This window comes from Chenopodium quinoa, unplaced genomic scaffold (assembly GCF_001683475.1).
Source record: "Chenopodium quinoa cultivar QQ74 unplaced genomic scaffold, ASM168347v1, whole genome shotgun sequence".
NCBI lineage: Eukaryota > Viridiplantae > Streptophyta > Magnoliopsida > Caryophyllales > Amaranthaceae > Chenopodium > Chenopodium quinoa.
Genome location: NW_018742205.1, coordinates 7,810,201 through 7,826,935, shown reverse-complemented (window position 1 = coordinate 7,826,935; position 16,735 = coordinate 7,810,201). Strand labels below are relative to the sequence as shown.

The following is a 16,735-nucleotide window of genomic DNA, read 5'->3' as shown; positions in this document are numbered from 1 at the left end:
TAATAATTATTTCATTTTCCGATCTATTAATTCTAGGAGAAAATAGAGCTACACGCGAGGAGACTGTTATATAATTCTCCCTTTATTTTAAAGATGATTTATAAGTAATAACATATTTATAAAACAGAATATGTAAAGATGATTTAAAAATTAAAATCGATGACATGTTGTCGTAGTGGCACAAACTCTAAGTAAAATTTGAAAGTGATTTGAGAGAAAGAAGAATGTGGTGGGGAAGGTGATAAATGAGGCAATAAATAGGATAATAATGGGATGTAATTGTGAGACAAAAAGCTTCCAAAGTGAAATCAAAAAAAGAGAAAGCAAAAGCAACAGTCCACCCTAGAACGACAGTCAGTCAGACAGAGACTAGAGATTGAAGAATTGAAGCTCCAGAACATACAAACAAAGATTTTCCCATCATCATTTCCTCTTTCTTTTCAATACTACAGTTTAGCCCAAAGAAGAAGAAAATAATGAGTATGAAATGATTGAGGAAGGAAAATAGAGAAAGAATTATTACTTGTATTAAAGAAGAGCAAACTCAAAAATGGTAGCAGAAGACAAACACCAACTCTCTCTTCATCCTTTACCTGATTCCAAGCTCTGCACTACTTTGAATAACCGGTAAATTTCTGAATTTCTGATTAAATTCATGTTTCATGTTATATTACTTGAAAATATGATGAGTGTGATCTCAACAATAATATTATTGCTGTATTCATGGTCATGACCTGTATGTTATGATTACAACATTCGTGATATTCTTTCATTGCTGCTAGCAGCATCTTTCAGGACGTTGCTGGGGACATTACTGTTCTCGTCGATGGCGAATCCTTTCTACTGCACAAGGTCAATTCTCCTAGTATCACTTCTTTTGTTTCAGCTTGCTATCTATCAATATTAATTTCTGTCAGCTACTGTAATCATGTACCGAGCTGTCTGACATGACTCTACTGTTTGGTTTGTGGATTTATGTTATAGTTTCCCCTAGTCACTCGAAGTGGCAAAATCAGAAAAATGATTGCAGATGCCAAGGACTCGAAGGTCTCCAAGTTGGAGCTTCACAACCTACCAGGGGGTTCCCAAGCATTCGAGCTCGCTGCCAAGTTCTGCTACGGCATGAACTTTGAAATTACAGCAGGAAATGTGGCCTACTTGCGCTGTGTTGCTGAGTACTTGGAAATGACAGAAGACTATCACCAAGAGAACCTCATTGCAAGAACGGAAGCTTATCTTGATGAGGTGGTTGTTCAGAGTATTGAGAAATCTGTAGAAGTTCTCTCTGCTTGTGAGTCCCTACCTATTTCCATGGTTGAAGAGGTGGGAATTCCAAGCAGATGCGTAAATGCCATTGCATCCAACGCGTGCAGAGAGCAGCTGGCTTCGGGTTTTTCACATGTAAGTTGCCATGAGGATGACTCGGCAGAATTAAAAGAAGCTGCAGGCTACATTGAATGGTGGGTTGAAGATCTGTCTGTACTGAGGATAGATTTCTATCAGCAGGTCATCTCAGCTATGGTGAAAGCAGGTGTTGATACTTGCAGTATCATCGCGTCTTTGATGCATTATGCACAAGAATGGTTAAAGGGCATTGGAAAACTTCAGATATGGAATCCAGCAAGGTTAAGACCACACTGTGGCACACAAGAGCATGACCAGAAGGTGATTATTGAGGCTCTTGTTGATCTTCTTCCAACAGAGAAATCGAAATCTTCACCAATTCCTCTTAGTTTCCTGTTTGGTCTATTAAGGATGGCAATCATAGTGGATGCCAACATCTCCTGCAGGCTTGAGCTGGAGAGGCAGGTTGGTTGTCGGCTAGAAATGGTTTCTCTTGATGATCTGCTTATCCCGTCTGTTCACAAGGGAGATTCCTTGTTTGATGTTGACACAGTCTGCAGAATTCTGGCAAATTTCCTTCAGCGGATGGAAGACGAAGAAACTACTGAAGATCAAAGTGGGTATGAATCTCAAGGTTTTGGCTCTCCCACCCATGGTTCTCTATTGAAGGTTGGACGCCTTATTGATGCATACCTAGCAGAAATTGCCCCTGATCCTTACCTGTCACTGCAAAAGTTCACTGCTATTATTGAGGCTTTGCCGGATTATGCCCGAGTCATTGATGATGGGCTTTACAGAGCACTTGACATCTATCTCAAGGTACTTCAGATTACAAAACTGATGCTTTTTTTTTTTTTTTATCTCTGGACCTGTCAAAAAATAATTTGCTTGTGCAGGCTCACCCTATGATATCTGAAGATGAACGCAATAAGTTGTGCAAATACATTGACTGCCAAAAGCTCTCACATGAAGCTTGCAACCATGCTGCACAGAATGATCGGCTCCCAGTTCAAATGACAGTGAGAGTTCTCTATTTTGAGCAGCTTCGATTGAAGAATAGCATGTCCGGAAGTTCAGGAGATGCACTGTTCTCCCAAAAAATTAGCAGCGGCATCCCAAGTGCTGCAATGTCCCCCAGAGATACGTATGCATCCTTAAGGAGGGAGAATCGTGAACTGAAGCTTGAGATCTCAAGGTTGAGAATGAGGCTCAATGATTTGGAGAAGGAGCAGACTTGCATGAAACAAGAGATGTTGGAGAAGTCGGGAACTGGTAGGACATTCTTAACTTCACTTTCAAAAGGAATAGGGAAGATTGGGATTTTTAGCACTCCAATGGGAAACAAGCGCCAAAAATCAGGAAGGAAAGGAAAAACTGCACGTAGTCGAAGGCACTCGGTTTCTTAGGATAATCAGATGCTGCCTCCGGGTGGAATACAGTGAACAGAAGATAAAGCCATGGAACTCGAGAAAACGTCAAGATGTATCAGGTCAAAATATATAGTACTATAATTTAGCATATCTGATAAATACTTGAGCACTTTACCTACTTCATGCAGCTTCTGTATCCAAAATGCTAAGGCTTTGGCATCCTAATAAACACCAACAGACCTTGGTCATCCAAACACATGAGCTTGTATGGTGTATACACCAACAAATTAGTAACTGTCATGATTTACAGAAGGGAAAGCATGCTCAAGTATCTTTTCTTGTCTACTTAAAGTGTTCGAGCCTTGCAGACAAATCGGTATTTGAATATACTTTCCTGCTTCTGAAAGAGAAATTTAAGGCGCATAATTTTCAACAAATCAGTAAAATTTTAATACTAAAGTATTGTATTGTATGTTGAATGCTCCAATTAATATCTTGCTTCCTATATGTGCTTAAGCATCATCCATAGACTAATAAAATGGATTATTCTGACAAGCAAACAAATTCAATTAATTGCCTTGAACTCAGACTAATTATAATTGCCTCTACATAAAGTTCAACAAAAAATCACACGAATTTCTGACTTTACAGGGAGTTTCTTGATAAGACCAGGCTGCCCTAAGCCTATGATCAGTAAACAACAAGCATCGAAAGACATGCATTATACTAAACTTATCTGCATTTTAATTGATACATTTACATCTCTTATCAAATTTGTCCTATATTTTTCATCCTCTAATTTACAAATGTAGAGGTTGATCAAAGGGGCTAAATTCACCAAAGTGAGGATTCCACTATGAATCTATGATACTATCATGCTCGTTTCTTTTCTTACAGTTTGCTTTTGAATACTGAATCATCTGTATGCTGCTCCTGTTGTACAATGTACAGGGCACCCGCTACACTTAACGATTACACAAAGTTAAATACCAATAACAACCTGTGTCCCTGTTGTAGGGAATATAAACCCTATGCCCCTTTTCCGAATGAGCCTTTAACTCAAGACTGCAGAAAGTTTTAACCATCTGAACTCCCATTACATGCTCAAGTGCATATTGTATTATTGTACTAACACACTTGTTTTCATTTTCTTGAATTATCTCTAAGAAAAAATCATCAAATAACTGACTAACTCAACAATAAATCAAAGCCGGTCCATCAAATAACTGACTAAATTATAGGCTTGGGCAGCTTGGTCTTATCAAGAAAATACTTGTAAAGTGAGAAATTTGTGTGATTCTTGTTGAACTTTATGTAGAGGTAATTATAATTTGATAGTGAGCAAACCATTAAGCCTTTAAACAAATCAAAAAGTAAGAACCAAAAATAGCTTGAGCTGGAGAACTTTGCTTGTCTCACTGCCTCTTTTCCTTTTGCTAGGACAAAAATAAAATACAGGAAAGCATGGGAGATCTTAGCAAATGGGTGTCTAATTCATTACTGCACAAGCTTGAATTATTGCCAACAGTTTCCTCAAATTGTTGCATCTACAGAGTCCCTGAAAATCTTCGAAAGGTAATAAATGAGGATGTTTATCGACCTTTGCTTGTGTCAATTGGTCCAGTCTACTTCGGCTATGCAAGAACAAAAATTGAGGTACTTGCAATCTTTTCATCAACGATCCACTTCTTACAAGTTAGAAAAATGCCAAAGTTATAAGAGGATGGGAAGAGGTAGTGAGACTATAAACCTACCTATTGAACATTTTATTGAAATTCTGCTCATTGATGCAATATTTATCATTGAGCTCTTCCTGAGGAGTTGTTTCCATGAGTTTATAGATGAAAATGACCGTATATTCAACAAACCAAGGATGATCTTCCATTTTCCATCTTAAGTAGTTCTATATGGTATAAGGTCCGTATATGTACTGACTTTGTACTATGGTCATAGTGAGAAAATAATAATGTTTTATAAAGAATGTACTATAGTTGTCCAAGTATATCCTTATGTAAGGCACTTGGAATCAGTGAGTGCAGTTGTTCCTATATTATGAGGCAATTAAAATTAATAATATTCAGCTTTTGTCTACTTTGCTTTTCATTAGTTACTATTTCTGTTGTTTGTGATACAATAATAATGATCTTGCTTTCTTTACTGATGAATTGAAGACTAAAAATTACATCAGTGAACTCAGCAGAGTTAGCCTATATTTCATGTGATTATGATGTTAGTAGAATTTAATATAGTTTTCAGATTATATTGTTGGAATATATTTCATGTGAATTATATTGTCAGGACTTGGTTTTTAAATTGAGAACAGGAGTTTTGTTTGATATATCTTTGATTAAAAGCATAGTTTGTATCAATAGGTCTATTTCATATTAATTTGGGAAATTCTACATGGTGGCCTCATGGTTTTAAGTTTTCTACGTGGAAGACGAAGTTTTTTTCAGCTCTCTTTAGTGGCACCAAGGTTTAGAAAAATTGACCATAATGACCTTTTTTAGGTTTATGGCTAACTTTTTTTAGTTAAAATGGTCAACCCTCGAGTAAGGGGACGACCTCCCGAGAGAAGGAACAGGCGAGATCGTTCGTTTTTTGAGCATGTTCAACGTAATGGGCGAGATAATCGATCTAGAAGTAGACCACCCCCATCTGATACAGGTGATTATCGATATAATTAAATAATGTTTTCATACATCGTATATTTTAATTTATTTTGTGTAATAACTTAATTATATGTCATATTATGTTTTTTATTTTGTAGGTACCGGGTTCGACATGCGACAATGTAGATACAACTACGCGATTCCCAACATCATGTGGCCTTACGTCGTAGGTGTTAAGGACGTAATTGGAGATGGGAATTGCGGATTTCGTTGCGTAGCAGATTTTTGTTACGGAGATCAGGAGGAATGGCGGTTGGTTCGACATCATATCACAAATGAGGTTGGTTCTCATCCTTGGTTGTATAGCATGATTTACTACGACATATGGGGTCAACAGGTTGGTTGAGGACTGCAGAGGGAGGTAGACCGGATCAGATGGGATGGTGATGCGTGTGGATAGGAGCATTGGATGGTAGCACAGCAGGATTTGTTTGCTATTGCCACAATATGGAAAGTGGTAGTGATTTGTTATGGAGTAGGAAATAGACCATCGTGCTACTATCCATCTACCACTGTTTTACCGTTGAACAATCGTGGACGCTTAGACAGGCCTAGTGCGGAGTTCGTGATTGGAACTGTTGGTGGATCGCATTTCATTCGTTTGCATATGGATCAAGACCACCCACTTCCTCCAATTTCACCAATGTGGTTTAACGCTCGACAGGCAAGTGTACACGGATGTGAGGCAAGGTATGAGAGAAGGCTTCAATTGTGGCAGCCATTAGTTAGCTCTTGAGTACTGTTATGGATTTTTATTAAACTTTATATATTTTTATTAATAAACATGATTATTTTTTTTTAATTTTGTTTAAGCAATTCTTTTAAAAATTTACTAAGTAAGTACTACGTAATTAGAAAATAAAATAATAATATATAAATGTCAACTTGATAATTCTCAACAAATGTGATAAAATATAAATGTCCACTAACAACATCCAAAACATAGTCTAATAAAACAATAAAGTCAAAGCTAGAATACATATTACAGCTAATCTCTAAGTCCATTTATTGTATTCCAATCATTAATCACCTGCTCCAACATTACTTTGGTGTCCCTTGATAGCCTAGGGTACTCACTAAGTGATCGCTGCGTTGTAACCATGAATCGCCCTACCCACTGCACAAACCATTATAATTGTGTATTAATAGAAATAATAGGAAAAAAATAATTAAATTAAAAAAAATACTAACAAAAAACTTACGTAATCAACGTTGGTCCTCTCAGGAAGACCGACATCATCCTCAACATTAGGAGTGACGATAGGATGGCTAACTCTCCCAAACCATGGTAGATAGTCAGGGGCACAAGTATGTCCACCACGTGGAACTCTAGTATATCCACCAAGAAGAAGACTGAACGCAGCACCGGGGACAAATCTATCCCACATGAGAGTGGTCATCTGAGCTGAAAAACTGACCCTATAAGACTTCACACTAAGTGGTCTCTGAGCATCATGTCACCGGGAATCTCCTGTATAAACCCTAACTGTCGAACAACTCGATCGGGCATATATGGTTCTATGATGCCTCGATAGCGAATACATCCAGTAAACATAGTCCTAGGCACCTGTTGTGCAGGAAAAGCACCGTATGGCAACCAACATACCTGCAAATTAGTTATACCTGTAAATCAACTGTAAATAAAATCAATATAAGACAAATAGTAATTACGTATCTACTTATACCTCATAGTCACACAGCTGGTCAAGTCGAGTACGAAAGGACACGAGACGCTGTTGATGCTTCCGCGTCATACCAACATCCCATAACCCTACACGAGCATGAGGGACGTCCCGTGTCAACACACCCTGGTGAGGTCGAAAACATGGAAAGTACTCGTATATCCAAGCCTGTAGAAGAGTCATGCAACCCGCGATAGAATCACATCCATTTCGGGTGGCATGCCCGAGTTAACGATACAAGTACGCTAGTGAGGCTGAACCCCAGGAGTATCTCGTCAATTTCTCCAGGTTATCCTCGATACACAACTCACTGAGAAAAGAAGGGTGAGTACGGGCACCGCTCTTGTCAGTAAAGAGCGTGTTACCCAAAAGGACCCACATGTAACCAATGGCCTGAACCGCCTCCAGCTGCTCCTCACTACGACACCTAGCAATAATCTGGTCAGTATGGACGCCACCGTTCTTGTAGATGGCATTCTGAGTCTTGACCTGTAGCTCCTCCGGAGTCAACTGTAACAACCCACCTACCAATGTCCTATACTGGTCACTAGGGAGATCACCGACAACCATATCCCCATCAACCCGAATACCAAGTATATGGTGTACATCGTGCAACATGATGGTCATCTCACCAAAAGGTAGGTGGAATGTGTTCGTGTCTGGCTGCCATCTCTCAACAAAGGCAGAAATCAGCGGAAAATCAAGGTGGTTGTGCATAATGCTAGGCAGGTGCGACAGCCCAGTCTGTCGTATCCGCGTAGTGGTGGCAGCCGTAAATCGCTCTAGCCAATCAGTCAAATCTCTACACACACCAGCTCTAGTATGACACCGCAAAAAACCGTCGATCTTCCCCATCCCAAATATACCGAGCAACATGGGCCCCGAAACTAGGAATAACGCTCCCATCCTCGGGCCCACCGTCCATCGGCCCCTGAACAAGCCAAGTCGCTGCAGATCGAGGTGGTCGGGAACTCGTAAATCTCCCATCAGGACCTGCGGCTGCTCCTCAGCATCAGCCTCACCCTCAGGTCCATCATCCTCGTACCTCAAACTCAAACTCGAACCCGAACCCGGAGTCCCATAATCATCCACTACCCTGTCGTGCTCTGGTACTGAACTACCTTCCCGTATACTAATCCCCCTATCTCTCCTAATTGACGCGTTAATACCGCATGATCTAGCATGTCGTGGACCAGAACCCTCAACTACATTCTAAATTTAAAATAAATTATAATATTAATAATAAAAACAAAATAGGTGATGCAAACTAAAGAAAACCAATAACTAGTACTACTGAATTTGCATCTTTTAGTTACAAACATAATTTTTTAACTTTTTATCTTTGATGTACAATATTGTTTTTTTTTCTTTGATACCATGATAATGTAAATCACTCTTGTTGCTGCCTAAGCTTAACAAGTAAAAGGCTGCAATGCTATTTGTCCATAAATCAAAAATACCTTCACTACTCATTTACAAGACACCATTAAATTTGAATGTTTACTGTACGTCCATTTGCCAAATTGTGTTTATATATATCTACACTTCAAAGTGTGTGTGTCTATATACATCTACACTTCAAATTCTAGTTTGTCGATGTTGACAGTAGTGCTTGGTTATTAGGGAATTTTAAATTAAATGCACCAAATAAATACAATGGAATATAAAGGGGATAATTTCTAGTTCCTCTACTGAAATCAGATCCTATGCCCGGCAGCATAATTCATATCATGCTTCTATAAAATCCATTACCACCTCATATGGCCAAAAATAATCACTGATGATACATTTTGGAAATAACATAGTAACAACAGCAATTATAAACAACAACAACAGCAATTATAAACAACAACAATTATAAACAACAACAACATCAATTATAAACAACAACAACAGCAATAATAAACAACAACTACAACAATTATAGAAAACAACATCAATTATAAACAACAACAACAACAATTATAAACAACAACAACAACAATAATAAACAACAGCAACAACATACGAATGTTTTTTTCGAATTATAAACAACAGCAACAGCATACGAATATAAGGCAGAAACGCCCAATTTTTTCAACGGATCTAGGGTGAAACGCCTAGATTTTCGTATAACTGTATGGGTGAACGAAAATTCTAGGCGTTTCAGCCCAGAATTTGCGAAAATTTTGGGCGTTTCCGCCAATTCCAGAAAAAAAATAAAAAAAAAAATATACTCACCTTGTCTCCGCGACTCCTTCGACGACGGCCTTTCCCTTGTCCTTCCTCGTCATTTTCGCGTCTTCCCTTGTACGTGGTGGAGGGTGGGACGTGGTGGTGGGTGGGACGTGGTGGTGGTAGTAGTGGTTGGTGGTGGTGGTGGTGGTGTAGAGAGAGAATTGTATTTAAGAGGGAGAAGAGGGAGTGAGGGTTTTGGGAGTGAGGGAGTGAGAATTGTTTTATTTTATTTAAGGGTAAATTTGTAAAATAAATTTTATTTGCGGGCGTTAGTCAGAAATTCGAGGGCGATATTTAATAACCCCCATTATATTTTATAATAATAAAATTTAAAAAAAAAAAAAAAAACGGTTGAACATAGCCCTACCTCCTATTAACTCTCCTTGTACCTAAGTGGCATATCTTAGAGTTGAAATAAGATATTGTATCAATAGGTCAAGGGTTCAAGGGTTAGTATCAAAAACATAGCCCTACCTCCTCCTCTTGTTCCCCCGTCTCTCTCTCAACGGTCTCCATTGAAGCGCAGTTCACGTTCTCTGTTGAATCGCAGTTCAATCGAGGCGCCTTCTAATACTTGTATCCCCCATTGAAGAAGCTTCTGAGGTAAGTTGTTTCTGTTTGTAATCATCACGTCAATTTCACAAATTAATTGTCAGTGCATTAAGTGTAGGGTTCAAAAATCTGAATTATTGTTTCTAAATGCTAAGATTGTGAAAGGTCATAACCAGCGATTATTTTACCAATATCCCTAAAATTGGGTGACTGAATCAAATTTGGCTGCTAATGTACTGCAAAACCCTGTAATGATAGGATTGAACTATGACATTAGACCCTTTCTCCCTGGGCCCAAGGCGGCCGCCCCTCCTGCCCTGGCATGCAAATATCTTCTTAGTTTGGTTTAGAACTTTACCTTTGAATGTGTTATAATGCATAGTTTATTAGAGAACTTGATTATTAAAGTTTATTTTTGGAGAACTCATTTAATGGGGCTTATTTTGGAGAACTCATTTAGTCAAGCATATCATTGGAGAATTTGCTTTACTGCTTTCTCATCAGATGCCAAAACAAAATCCCAGAAAACTGAATCCTAACCTGAGGAACAATGGAAGTGGCTATCCTGAAGATGAAGACCAAATAAAGTCATCTTCTGTAGTGGGGGATGGTGGAGCAAGCTTGATAATGAAGGCGTTGAAGCGTGCGCAGGAGCAAGCAGCACGTGAAGGGCGAAATGTTAAAGAGGTATGTTTGCACCTCCATAAACTTTTAGGGTCATGTTAATTTTTAGCCAAAATTTTCTCTTATAATAGAGGAAGTATTACTAGTGACATTATATATCATGTCACTGTTGGATTGTAATAGTGTCAAAATTTTCAGGTTTCAGGAGCAGGAAAAAATCGAACACTTGCTGCTTGCAGCAAGAGGCCGAGGACGGTAGACAAGTATTCAGCATTTATTTCGTCTATTCCCAGCGAAATTATGCATCACATATTATCACTTCTTCCTGCTTCAGTTCTTCAGGAGATTGTGAGGTTTGTTTGCAAGGAGTGGAATGCTATAATCACTAACCCGCTCTTTATTAGAGCCCACCTTCTTCAGTCCTTGTCATCTCCTGCTACTACTGGTTTCCTTATTTAAGACCACAAACTGCATGATGCTAAGCTAAAGCGGGCCTTTTATGTTCACCCATATGATCGTGCTATCAGTATACTTAAGCTTCCATTTGAAGCCACAATTTTGGGTTCTTGTAACGGTCTACTCTTGCTTCAAAATGCCATCATTCCAAAAGAATTGTTTGTAGTGAATCTCGTAACTAAAGCCAACATCAGTCTCCCTCCCCTGTCCCTCACCCTGCCAAGGGTATGTGTTCGTCATAAACCTTCTGCTGTTCTAGCATTTGCGCCTTCTTCTGGTCAATACAAAGTCTTATATGCTTGTTTCGTCTCCAAATATGAACGTCCACATCCTGATTATTTTGCCAGATTTGAAGTTAAGGTTATGGCATGGACAATAGGTGTTGATGAAACTTGGAGGGCCATTGACTGTCAAGGCATTACTATGAGTGATGAGGCAAAGAAGACACTAATGAGTAATCCGTTTTCTATTGCAGGGGGGTATATCTGTTGGTTTCATAGACATCACTATCTTGGTTTCGCCTTGGATATAGATGCTGAAACCATGTATCAATTTGCAGGGCCAGAAGATCATGCAAGTGATACTGAGTGTATACCACTTCATACTTGCTGTATACCAATGGACACCGGTGCGGGTATTATATATAGGCAATCCCCTACTAAGTGTTGGAAAGTCTGGGAAATGATAGAACCGAAAACTGGTCCTTGGGGTAGATGTATAAATTTCGATGCAGCTGGTATGTATTCGGCGCTTGATAGACATTTCCATCCTTCAAGGTTTGGAGGCGCTATACCTCTTCTTTTTAGTTTGAAAGCTGGAGAGTTTTGGTTATTTGGCAACGTGAAGTCCAGGCATGACGTGATGAACGTAGCATTGGTTTGTTACAATTGGAAGACGGGGAGTATTTGGTCATCTCCAATTAATTGGCAAATACATTTTTACCGTCCACATCTCCACGTAAACAGCTTGCTATCACTGAAGAATCTCTAGTTGTGGGAACGGCAATCACCGTAAAGAAATGAAGTGCAAGTGTTGTGTAGTTTGATGGATAGATGCATGTGGGGATGGAGACTCAATAATTGATTAGGAAATAAGGGCCCAAATCACATGAAAGTAAGACTATTTGGTGTCAATTTATTTCCCTGGAGTCTTGCAGACACACGCAACAATTACCACTTACAAGAACCTCTACATCGCTATAATGCACTTTCCAAAGCCTCACTTCTCTTCCCTCACTCTCTCTTGTGGCGTTCTATGGTCCATACTTCACCGTGGCACATACTAAAAACATGACAAGAAGCAGTCAATCAATAACATGGCACATTTCTATTTATAAAGTTAAGTGTTGGGCATGGATATGTTTGTTTATTCTAGGCTTGATAAATACATTATTTGCTTCCTTTTAGCAAGCCGAATCAGAGATAGTGCAATTCCAGCTTGATAACGATATCCTCCTGCTTGAACCCAATACAAACTCTATCCGAAAATGTGCTTGCGTATCTACAACGAAAAATTAGAATGAGATAGGAATTCTTTTAGTTGCTACAAAAACATTTGTCACGAGTACAGACCTGAGGTAACTTCTGCTGGTATGCCACAGTCAGACGTGCATCCAGAGTATTTTCACAAACTATCTTTCCATCACGAGAAGCCAACACTACCCCTCCCGAGCTTCCAAATTAAAGACAAGCAACTTAATTAGGATCATAAGCACAGGCAACACAATATATATATATATATCTTGTTGGCCATAAAATAAAGACAAAAGAAAAGATACCATGAGGGACCATGCTCTTGTGAGGCAGAGGGAGGTGGAGGGAGATAGACATCGTCAATGGTAATTGTAGGTGCTTGTACTTTAGCCTTTTCAGCATATTCCCTCTTAGAATCCTCGAGAACGTACTCAACCGCTTTCTTATCCATCTCCCTGCAGCGTAACAGTAAAGAAGGCTCCTTCAAGCGTAGTAAGCCCTGATAATAAACATCAAAAAGAATGCTAGAGTGAGTTTAGCAGCAGTTACAAGATGAAATGAGGTTCTATTCCTAAACAAAACCAATCGAGCTTATAATACAAAAAAGAAATAGGACCTGAACAATCAAGGCTTGGAGAAGCTTGTTGTAGTTGTAGGGATTCTTGTCATCAGAAAAGGCTTGGAGAAGTTTCTTGTAGGAGTAAGCATTGGGGTTGTCGGAAACACGAAGAAGCTCCTTAGAAGCTGCTTCCTTCATGTCATTCACAATCCCATCTTGAGCTTGTAAGAACTTAATCCGCGAGGCATTCAGCTGCATCGAATACTCGCTGCATTGCCGAAACAATCAAACAATAACAACATATTTTCAAGTAAATACTGTAATTTTACATGGAATTGCATATTGGTGCTTACATCTTTTTGCGAACCTCGACTTGCTTATTCTTGCGTTCATAATCTTGTCTAATCTTTTTCTTCTCAGCTTCAACTAATTGTAATTTCTCAATATTGAATTCCTAACAATGTAGCATACATCACCCAAAATCCAATCGTTCATGTATCAAATATGTGCATACGTGTTACATCAAATAAGACAAACTTATTTTCATGATTAAATTAAATAATTGACAAGTAAACAAGTATGATACGAGTAAATAATTCCATGAAGGACTTGAATAATGATGAACGTTGTCCAACCAACTTTGCAAACAAGAACATCTTTTAGAAACGGAAATGATAGAAGGAATTAAAATAAATACGACATTCGGAACAAGAACATTTTTTAGGAACAGAAATGAAAAAGAAAAAACCTCCTCAGTAGAGACAGAGATTTCGTTGGATTTTTCGAGGGCCTCTTGGCGAATGAATTCGACCATTTGCTGAATCTGCTTTGATACGTCTCCATCGTCCATCTTTTTCTTTGTTAATGAAACAACAACAAAAATTGAATTGCGGTAAAATTCTTATAAGAATAAGGAAAAATGGGATCTTGGTTGTGTTATAATAATGTTGTGAAATGCTTCCGAATTGCCGGCAGATTGTTCAACTTTTGAATAATTCCTCTTCCATTCACGCTTACGTGTACCCCATTTCTTTTTGGGCCTTTTTTTTTTTTTTTTTTTTTTTGTTTTCTAACCAACCATCAAATTTTGTAGCCCATTTATTTCTCTTTTTCGGAGGAGGAAACCTAATATTTTTCATTATTCTCCTCTCTTACAAAAAAATTCCTCTTTCAGTCGCCTGGTTATATTATCATTAGAATTTACATCTTTATAAGTACTTTCTAATTTAACTTGGTACTCTGAAAAAACATGTTCAAACAATAAGGGATGGGAGAGTATTATAATAAAATTATTCACGTTTGCAATTCTCCGTTCAAATTGAGCTTTTAAATAGTTACATTTTGAATGTTTACAATCTCCCCTCCATTCACAAATTTACATACATATAGGAAATTAGCACCAAACATGGCTCTCTAAACTTTAGAGCCACATACACACTTAACCACTCCTAAAATTAATTAGGGAACGAAGTACATTGGATTGGGAAATTTGAATGTTCGATCACCACTAAAATTGCCTTGAAGATCACTCCATTGGTCTCCTACATTTCCCCAAATCCTATACCCTAGCTCCATTATTTGCCGGCGAATCTCAGACTTGTACATGACTGCACTCTGTCCTCTATACTCCGGCGACCTAAGCAAGTCCAATGCAATGATTCACATATGATCAAAGTTAGCAACATGTTCAATGGCAACAAGTATATGATCAAAACTTGAAGAAATAATGTACTAACCTCATTATGAGGCGTTCATAGCCAACAAAACCTTGATTTAGTAAATTATCAACAGTAGCTTCGCCAAGGGTCTCTTCATCTCTCCCTGTCAATAAGATCACCTTAAATCCAACTTCAATCAATTTGTTAAACAAATCCAACACGGCAGGAATGGCTGGACTCTCTCCTTTAGAAGCCCAAGTTTTAAACTCCGTTGGGTTATATGGATCACACCTGGAAAAAAAACATTCAAATGTGTCAAGTAAAATGAGACGGATTGAATAATAAAGATTATTGGCAAGTAAACAACAAGGATGGAAATTACCCAAAGCGCTTGGCGCGATAGTAAAAGAGGTTGGAGAGGCAAGTGTCATCGACATCAAAGATCCAAGCATCTAAGGCATCACCAAGGGGAGTAACACCATCCAAATAAGCATAAATTTGATCAATAATCAAGCTAATATCGCGGTAATATTGGCCTCCCACCATGTAGCCTTGGACATGGCGCCAACACTGAGTAGGGATGGTTCGCCAGCCTCTCATGTTGTTAGCTTCGACGGCCATCCTCCAGCTTAGGCAGTAGGCTTCACTACTATTACTACTTGTCCCGTTTATTGTTGCTTGGGCTACTGTCGCTGAATGCCGCTTTCTATGCCTCACTCCTTTCGCCTTTGTCACTTCCTTGGCAATTGTCGTCGAGATCAATAAGAACAATATCATCACTAAAACCTCCCTCTTCCATTTTGCCATTGCTGCAACCATGCATGCCATGTTACAAGTTCGTTCCATGCATTTAAAAATACTCAATGTATATAGAATCTTCTAATGTAAGCACTAACACATATTATACTCAAGTGCTCAACTAGTCAACTCTATTAAAATCAATGCATATGGACTTAATTGGACAAGACCTTTTTTCTCAAAAGGGGCCTTTTGCGTGCAAGTTCATTCCCTTTTAAAATATTTATGATAGATATAGCACACTTACCTTCTATAAAAAAATATAATAGTTAATGCTTAATTAATAATTACATACGAAAGTATGTGAATTGTTGGATGAGATAATTTTATGAGAGTGCAGAGGATTTGAGATGGGTATGTATTATTTATTTATAATTAATAAGTAGACATCTAAAGGACATACATGATAGAGGAATTGAGACAAGTAAAGCCAAAAAAAGGAAGAGGTAGAAAGAACAATACTACTATATTTGAGTCTTAACTCTTAAGTAGTAGTTTGATTAATAAGTTAGGGCATGGTATATTGAATTGGCATGAATTGAATAGGGCACTCAACAAGTGCAGGAGGAGTCAGAAAGCAAAAGGAGTGAAATAGTACTTGTATCATTATTAATTATTATTACTAATGTTTGTTGCAATTGGAAACCCAATACATATATTCCTCATATCAGCCATTCCCATTTTTAATATTTAAACCACCTTCCACCTTCAATTCATCCCCCCATCATTATTCTCATTTTCCACTTACTATTTTTTTGTTTTTTCTTTTTACATGCATGACAAGTTGAGAGCCTTATAATCTTCAAGTGCAACATACAAGTCATACTTGTTGTGATTCTGATGTGTTATATATAATTATAATCAACGCTAACCACTCAACTTTCTATCTATAAACATACTCCATCCATTTCATTAACACACTCTTTTATTGGGCACGCTGATTTTGAAGAAATGTGTATGGTGGGGTTAGTCGTGACATAGCCCCAAGAAAATTTTGTCATACAAGGTATATGGTATCATGATTATGTTATATGGACTTATGGTGTTAGGCTCGATTTTATTCCATTATCACTTTATCTACTTCAAAAAGAAGGCATATTAAATTGAAGAACGCAAGATGAAAAGGAATTATTCCGTAGGAGCATATTAAATTGAAGAAAGCGAGATGAAAAGGAGTTATCCTGTAGGAGCTAATACCCCATTAAAATTGATTGTCCCAATTTAGATCATTTGACCTTGCATCAGAAGCTCAAAAGAGAGATCCAACAAGAATATTTGGACCTGACCTTCCCATATTGCAAACATATAGATGTTTAGTTCAGATGTAATAA

General features: G+C 38.2%; 4 protein-coding genes and 1 long non-coding RNA gene across 7 annotated transcripts; 2 read left to right on the top strand and 3 right to left on the bottom strand.

The window, feature by feature from the left end:
• Positions 1-123: 123 nt before the first annotated feature.
• On the top strand, positions 124-4,101 carry LOC110731804 (BTB/POZ domain-containing protein At3g08570-like). 2 transcript variants are annotated; one of them, XM_021911695.1, is made up of 4 exons: positions 124-627; positions 786-852; positions 985-2,163; positions 2,241-4,101. In XM_021911695.1, exons 1-4 carry the CDS (start codon positions 551-553, stop codon positions 2,748-2,750), a joined length of 1,833 nt encoding a protein of 610 aa, XP_021767387.1. In that variant the 5' UTR covers positions 124-550; the 3' UTR covers positions 2,751-4,101. The 2 variants fall into 2 exon arrangements, with proteins under 2 accessions (XP_021767387.1, XP_021767381.1); XM_021911689.1 differs by having other exon boundaries at positions 783-852.
• Positions 4,102-6,266: 2,165 nt separating this feature from the next.
• LOC110731797 lies at positions 6,267-7,899 on the bottom strand. Its single transcript, XR_002513357.1, has 3 exons — positions 7,072-7,899; positions 6,589-6,992; positions 6,267-6,503 (listed from the first exon to the last, which is right to left on the bottom strand). It is a non-coding gene; the product is annotated as an uncharacterized LOC110731797 (long non-coding RNA).
• A 1,652-nt stretch (positions 7,900-9,551) lies between these two features.
• On the top strand, positions 9,552-10,939 carry LOC110731788. Its single transcript, XM_021911672.1, has 3 exons — positions 9,552-9,888; positions 10,342-10,524; positions 10,660-10,939. The coding sequence occupies exons 2-3, from the start codon at positions 10,342-10,344 to the stop codon at positions 10,918-10,920; spliced, it is 444 nt and encodes a 147-aa protein (XP_021767364.1). The 5' UTR covers positions 9,552-9,888; the 3' UTR covers positions 10,921-10,939.
• Positions 10,940-12,276: 1,337 nt separating this feature from the next.
• LOC110731779 (V-type proton ATPase subunit E1-like) lies at positions 12,277-14,139 on the bottom strand. Its single transcript, XM_021911662.1, has 6 exons — positions 13,697-14,139; positions 13,302-13,402; positions 13,006-13,216; positions 12,695-12,888; positions 12,489-12,588; positions 12,277-12,417 (listed from the first exon to the last, which is right to left on the bottom strand). Exons 1-6 carry the CDS (start codon positions 13,796-13,798, stop codon positions 12,394-12,396), a joined length of 732 nt encoding a protein of 243 aa, XP_021767354.1. The 5' UTR covers positions 13,799-14,139; the 3' UTR covers positions 12,277-12,393.
• A 95-nt stretch (positions 14,140-14,234) lies between these two features.
• LOC110731761 (acid phosphatase 1-like) lies at positions 14,235-15,833 on the bottom strand. Of its 2 annotated transcripts, XM_021911653.1 has the most exons (4): positions 15,652-15,833; positions 14,989-15,415; positions 14,685-14,897; positions 14,235-14,584 (listed from the first exon to the last, which is right to left on the bottom strand). In XM_021911653.1, the coding sequence occupies exons 2-4, from the start codon at positions 15,411-15,413 to the stop codon at positions 14,407-14,409; spliced, it is 816 nt and encodes a 271-aa protein (XP_021767345.1). In that variant the 5' UTR covers positions 15,414-15,415; positions 15,652-15,833; the 3' UTR covers positions 14,235-14,406. The 2 variants fall into 2 exon arrangements, with proteins under 2 accessions (XP_021767345.1, XP_021767343.1); XM_021911651.1 differs by lacking the exon at positions 15,652-15,833 and having other exon boundaries at positions 14,989-15,573.
• Positions 15,834-16,735: the final 902 nt, after the last annotated feature.